At 38.0% G+C, this 7,062-nt stretch overlaps 1 protein-coding gene across 1 annotated transcript; it reads left to right on the top strand.

Annotated features, from left to right (window-relative positions):
• The first annotated feature begins 1,008 nt into the window (after positions 1-1,008).
• On the top strand, positions 1,009-6,327 carry LOC147465647 (2-alkenal reductase (NADP(+)-dependent)-like). The gene is made up of 6 exons (XM_086512025.1): positions 1,009-1,336; positions 1,635-1,812; positions 3,752-3,918; positions 4,740-4,822; positions 5,416-5,542; positions 5,907-6,327. The coding sequence occupies exons 1-6, from the start codon at positions 1,085-1,087 to the stop codon at positions 6,186-6,188; spliced, it is 1,089 nt and encodes a 362-aa protein (XP_086368151.1). The 5' UTR covers positions 1,009-1,084; the 3' UTR covers positions 6,189-6,327.
• Positions 6,328-7,062: the final 735 nt, after the last annotated feature.

Below are 7,062 nucleotides of genomic sequence, written 5' to 3'. Positions count from 1 at the left end.
GAGAAACAGCGGGCTCTTGGCCAAAACTTTTGCCACCGAAAACCTTTTGCTAGATATTGAGCGTTAGCAACAAAACCACCCTGATTGAGCACGTTGGAGCTATGCAACCAATTATAACTCTGTCCATGATTCCAAAGACCAGCATAGAATTAGATATCTATACTTCAACAAAACTTAATTTGCTTCAAGATTTGCGATTCCCTTTGCTTGATATTATTCCATTTTGTGTTCTCCTTGGTTATGTGAATGACAATTAACCTGAAGCAACGATGATTAGTTGGAGTTGGAACGCCTCGAGGATCAAAAGAGAACCTTTGTATTTGGTGTTGAAAAAGAAGACGAATGGTTGTAGCTTGCAGGGGGTGCTTTTACAACGTTGGGGTGGGTTGTTGGAAGATGTGGTTTCATTTTGCTTGAATGGGTGAGTGCTACCCATTGTGCACACCCCTTCCATCCACTTTATGTGGACTGGGGTTAGTCTGTGCTACACGTTTCAAAAAAGAAAACTAGAAAGAAGAATCTTCCGCGATGCTCGCACGGGGGAGCACGAGCAGAAAAGCGTGAGCAAAGGTGAGTTGAGAGAGAAGCCAGGTGAGAGAGACACCAAGTGAGCTTGGCAGCTGGATGAAGCAACACGAGAGAGAAGCCAGACAAAGTGTTTGCAGAAGTAGACGAGGGGTTTTTTTTTTTTTAATGGAAGGGGGTTGCCCCCTTGACACCCGAAGCAACACACCGTTATGGTTACACGAAAAGTCCGAAAGCTTTCGTGCGTGCAGGTGCCCGAGTGGCTTCAACAATTTTAGGTTTCACTGGTGAGAGTAGAGTGGGTGGAGCTTGGAGGAATCTAAGAAGATTCTAGCCAGAATTAAATAAAACCTACTAAATCAAGTTTTTTAAGAAAGGGTAGAATTAAAATTTAAAAGATGTTGCTAGGTGTCGTTTACGCTTAGCCTAACAGATTAATTTTGGACAGTATTGAAACATATCGCATCTGCCGTGAGGGAAGAGGACAAAGACTCCAAATGGGGGCGGGGGATTATTAAACCACGAATGTCTGAGAGTGAGAGAGAGAGAGGGAGAGAGAATGGGGCAGGTGAGCGAAGATATGGTGATGCATGTGGAGAAGAACAAGCAGGTGTGCTTGGCGGCATACCCTGAGGGCATGGTCACTCAGCAGCACTTGCAGGTGAAGCAGGTGCGCAGCTTCTTCGTCCTCAAGCCCGGCTCCGATGATGTGCTGCTGCAGACTCTGTGGGTCTCCGTCGACCCTTACCTCCGCCTGCGTATGCTTGAGAGTGCGGATGGCCTCTATTTCAACACCTTCCAAATCGGCCAGGTACTCTCTACTTCTACATACACATGTACAACATACACAGGGTATTCTGGCTGGCTCACACACACACACACACACACAGACACACACACACACACAGAGAGAGAGAGAGAGAGAGAGAGAGAGAGAGAGAGAGAGAGAGAGAGAGAGAGAGAGAGAGAGAGAGAGAGAGAGAGAGAGAGAGAGAGAGAGAGAGATCATAATTAGTTTCTCAGAAATCTGCTAATGCTGCTTTGCATCTCTCTAACATTACCAGACTGCCTTTGGATGATTTTAACATGGATCATGCTTGCATATGTAGCCCCTTTCAACTGCAATTCTAGCAAAAGTGCTAGCGTCTGAAAATCCAAACTTCAAAGTTGGAGATGAAGTGGTGGGGTTTTCAGATATAGCCGAGTTTGTGGTAGTTCTGAAAGGCACAGGATTGTCAAAGGTTGATGTGCCCGGGGTGCCAAAATCCTACCATCTTGGCGTTTTGGGTAATGTGTTGAAAGCTTTTTTTCTTGTTCTAAGTTTATTGCATGTATCAAAAGATTACTTGGAAGGATTGCATGCCAAAGAATTATCTATCAATATTTGATCAATATAATCCTAAGAGAAAAAGAAGCCTCGGATATTTGAAATTTTTATAATTTCCACCAATATTGATCAGACACACCTTTTCATGTGAACGATGGAATTTGTCTTCTGTTTAGTTTGTTAATGCGGCTTCTCGTTCTCACCTTACAACCTTAGATGACTTTACTTCTTTCTCATTTTATTCTTATGAGAATGCCAACATGAACCTTCACCTTTGTTTATTTATACAAAGGGTGAATTGGTTACAAATTTTGAGTACCATAATTATATCGCTAGATTATGATTTAGTGTGATATACTAGGAGAAAGTGCAGTTTATAGACTTTATCGATTCTTGAGAAGCAAAAAGTTGACGTTGCTTCTCCGGGAAAAAACTAATTGACCTTCGTATTCCATCAAGGTAAATGTAGCTCAGTGTTGTGTTGCTCATAAATGGATGCCAGTGGTTCAAGCTATTAGCAAGACTCAAAAAACTTAGCTTCTTTTTAGAAAAAAATGTGCACATGGGAAAAGATTAAACTTATTCAACGGATTGGGACGAGTTTTTTTCACGCACTATGGTAGATGAAATGTCTTTAATTTCTCTATATAATAGCCTAAAGGTGTTAGTCTAGGTGGAGATTTGTTCACGCTTGAAACGAAAAGCGGTTGATTGCCATAGGGACCCATCGTAGATGCCCTTGAAGCTTTGTTTAATGTTTTTCCTAGTGAGATTGGACGACATATGAAGAAATGCAATTTTAAGGCTTAACATCTAGGTGAGATTCACAATTTCAGTGTGCTAAAATCAACCAATGAGATGTTTTCAAATTTGTTTATTGAAAAGATCGCCAAGAGGTAATGAGCCAAAAACATTTTGCATCAAGATCATCACTGAGTGAAGGGTTGTCTATAGTGTTCACAAAAAACCGGCCTTTGATGTATTTTTACCGGTTAGATTTCAAGCTTACATTAAAGAAAGCCAACTAAATTTCACAGATTTAGTGTAAAAACCGGAAAACTCTCCATATTTTGACTCAAAAACCAGGAGGCTTACAAATGTGTCCATTTTCTCATTGGCTAGAAAAAAAGGTTTTTGTGAGCATTGGTTGTTCACCTTTGATTAGCAAAGCAAGCCTTTGAAGATTTGCCAAACCAAATTTGTGTTTTGTATCTAAGTATTAGGAGTTGTTTCCTTGATAATTTGAGGAGTCAAGCTTAGCTTCTACCAAAATTCAACTTCTTACTCATCAAGACATAAAGTTCAATTCATTTATTGCTAGGTACATTTTCCTAGTAATGAATACATGGTTGGTGGAGAGTGCTCCTATCTCATTATTACCAATTAAAATCAACTTCTATCATACAAAATGTAATCGTTCGAGTTTGTAAAATCGAAACTTTGTGTCTTTTTAAGAGTGTGGAAATTGCAATGGTTGTACTTTATTTTGCATTGTAGTTTACCTTATCGTTTTTATCCTAGAACAATTGTAGGGCTCATATTGTGAAGGAATCCGAGCCCTTGCATACAAGTCCGCCTTCTTCCTCTATTGCACATGCAATTTTTTAATTGTCTTTACTAGATTGTATATTTTATTATTTATTATTATAAGCATTAGCTTTAGTATCTTATTGTATCTTGTGAACTCTCACAATATTCAGAATCTATTCAAAGTGCAACACTTAAGGTTTGTTCTTCATTGCTTTAGTTTCTCTAAACCATACCTTGAGTGGCAAACTAGTTGAAAAAGATGGCTTCAAGCATGGAAATTAAGATCCTAAATTGCAAAACCAATTTGTGATTACTCTCTTAAAGTCTCTAACTTTAAAAGTTTTATCCATTATGAAATTGTTTGAACAGGTTTATCAGGATTTACAGCATGGGTTGGGTTGAATTTGATAGCTGAAATGAAGGCCGGGGAGCAAGTCTACATTTCAGCAGCTGCAGGGGCAGTGGGAATAGTGGCAGGGCAGCTGGCTAAACTCAAAGGTTGCCATGTTGTAGGGAGTGCTGGAACGGACAAAAAGGTACCTAAAATGCATCATCGTATTATACAATCGCTTCCTTTTGCCATTTCTTTTCTCCTTTTTGCATACAAAAATCTGAATTTTTTATTCACAAATAAGATCTACTATAGGTGACCTAAAGGCTTTGGTCATTATCTGATATGTATGCATGAGGTTGTCTTTCTGGTTTGTTGTGGAAGGCACAAAAAAGGACGTGTGTCATGTTTTTAAACTTTGATACCCATATTTGTTGAAGTCACCTATAGTTGGTTTCTTCCAAGCTTAAAAGCCTGGAAGGATCTTGATGAGATTAATTTCTTGAATAAGCTTAAAATTGGTATCTTACAAACCTTGTTTTCTTACAGAGCTTGACATGAAGTCCATTTTGTAACAATTGCACCAATTAATTAAAACTCCGGACTATTAAAAACATGAAATCCATTTAATATCAAGTTCGCTAATTAACCTAAAAGTTTATAACTATCATGAACATTGCCAATTTCGATTCATAACTTGAAAGATGAATCAAAACCTTTGTTGATCAATTTTGAATATTTCTTTTTAAGTGTAGTAATTGCTAGCACACACAAGAAAAAATATCACTTTATACTTTTTTAAAATCGTTCTCTTACAATAGAAAGAGATGAATCAAAGTCTATTGATCTTGATAATCTAAACATAGTAAGTAGCTCGTTGATTTTAGCTTAATATTATATGTCACATATAAAGTAAGGAACCAATGAATGCATTCTGATTGGTGTTGCTCATTATTGCTTTTGGGTCTTTCAAAGATATGTATGTGAACAATTTCAACCTTAATCATGGATATATGTATTATTCAGGTGGAGATGCTAAAGACTCAATACGGATTTGACGATGCCTTCAACTACAAAAAAGAGCAGGACTGGGAGGCCTCTTTACGAAAGTATTGCATAAACCTAGCTAACACTTGCTTGAGTGACCTTGTAGGAGTGGCTATACATCTTTTTAACCCATATTTTTGTTATTTTCTAATGTTCAATAAAGTCAAGTTACATGATAACCTAGTAAACTTTGTCATCATCACAATTGGGTGCCAATTGCAAATCGAGTTCTTAACTTTTCCCTTCGAGGGTGCACCCAAAAAAAAAAAAAACTTGTGTATAACGTGCTCCCCTTGATAATTCATCGAAGTAAATAATCCAACCAAAATTTATTCTTGAGGTCCACTCAAGTATCCATAGCATGCAAGGTATAAAGGGACAATTAATGGAAACACAATGAAATGTAAGAGAGATAAAAATTTATATTTCTTCAAATGAATATGACAAAGAAAAATATTCCTTTCCACTTTCAATATAGCAAAAAAATATTCCCGTATATAACATCCCTTCAAGAAGTTTGTTTGAGTGTGTGATGAAAAGATATTCATTTGATTCCATTTCTTAAAATAAAACTTATTGACTATGCCAATTCAAAATCAAAACTTTAGTCACATAAAATTCTCATGGACAATCTCTCTTGGATGTATGCTTTTAGGCGCTTCCCCAATGGCATTGACATTTATTTTGAGAATGTTGGTGGAAACATGCTTGAAGCAGTTTTACAAGTCATCAACCGAAAGGGTCGCATCCCAGTTTGTGGGATGGTTTCTCAATATAACCAGGTAAATTTTGTCATATTAAAGCACACATACAATGTAGTAGGAAGTTTTAATTGAATATGTTGTCATTTATTTTTTAATTAAGGCCTTATTTAATCACATATGTATATAAGTTTTGAATTTGTTATACAATGATAGGGTTTGCCAAAAAAAGAAGAAAATAAAGGCACACTTAAACTCTTTTTTAGGTCAAAATTTGGAGCATTTGCTAGTATTTACACTAAAACTTGTAAAATTTTCCCAGTTTTCTTCAAGGCAAGCTCAAAATTTACTTGAGATTTTTAAATTTTAGCTAGTTGAAAATACACTAAACCATGGTTTTCTAGGAACATTTTTACAATCTATAAAAACATATTCTGTTTTGTAGGAATGGACACAAAGGGATGGTGTTCGCAACCTCATGAATGTGGTTGGAAATTGCGTAAGGATGGAAGGATTTTTGGCATTGAATCATGCAGAAACTTGGCCTCAATTTTTGAAGGAGGTAACTGGATATATCCAAGAGGGTAGACTCCATTATAGTGAACATGTGTTTGAGGGAATGGAGAGCTTTCCTTCAGCATTTGTTGGAATCTTTGAGGGTGACAACATTGGAAAGACTCTTATCAAATTAGAAGGTGTTGAAGGTCAGGAAAATAGGAGGATATGAACTTTTGGGTGTCCAAAACCAACTAAAGTGTAGATTTTCTATGGCCTCACTTATTCTCAGGCTCTCAATTGTAGATAAAAGTCTATCAAAGTTGTTCACTCTGAGTTCTTTTATAATGTTCATTGGGTAAATTTATAAACATTGAGAGAGAGAGAGAGAGAGAGAGAGAGAGAGAGAGAGAGAGAGAGAGAGAGATTTTATTATTGTCCTCTGAGGTGAAATATGACCTATAGGACCAAAGATACACGTGATGTACTATGTGTGGGGCTAATAAGTGATTCTCGATGCTAAACGATCATGGGGGGGGGGGGGGGGGGGGGGGAGAGAGAGAGAGAGAGAGAGAGAGAGAGAGAGAGAGAGGTCTTCGTCGATGTTGGTTCTAGCTCACAACTTTATTTTTGGCTTTGTAAAACAAGCTTTACGGTGGAAGAGCCACTAAAACGATGAGTCCCTATCGAGAAGTTTGTCTTTCCCCAATAAGTCTACGAAGAGTGGTGGTTTAGCTCAAGCCGCTCATGGCAGTACATGGATCCAAAAATGGAGAGGTTTGAGCCTTGCTGGTCATGACTGCAACAACCAAGAGCACGGAGAGCCTTGCAAATTACTTGAAAAAAACATGTTACATGCCATAAAGCAACAGATTTGCATACCTGAATCCCACAAGCACATAATCTACGATACACACAGGCGTTGAGAGAGAGAGAGAGAGAGAGAGAGAGAGAGAGAGAGAGAGAGAGAGAGAGAGAGAGAGAGAGCACATTCTAGAGTGGAATGCTATACTAGCACGGCGAGAGAGGAGAGGGAAGAGGAGAGAGGAATAATACTGACATTGGGTGCAATCTCTCCCCGTACAAGAGAGCATTTTCTCTTGCAC

This window comes from Adiantum capillus-veneris, chromosome 1 (assembly GCF_014529385.1).
Source record: "Adiantum capillus-veneris isolate H3 chromosome 1, ASM1452938v2, whole genome shotgun sequence".
Taxonomy (NCBI): Eukaryota; Viridiplantae; Streptophyta; class Polypodiopsida; order Polypodiales; family Pteridaceae; genus Adiantum; species Adiantum capillus-veneris.
This window is presented reverse-complemented; position numbering and strand designations above follow the sequence as displayed.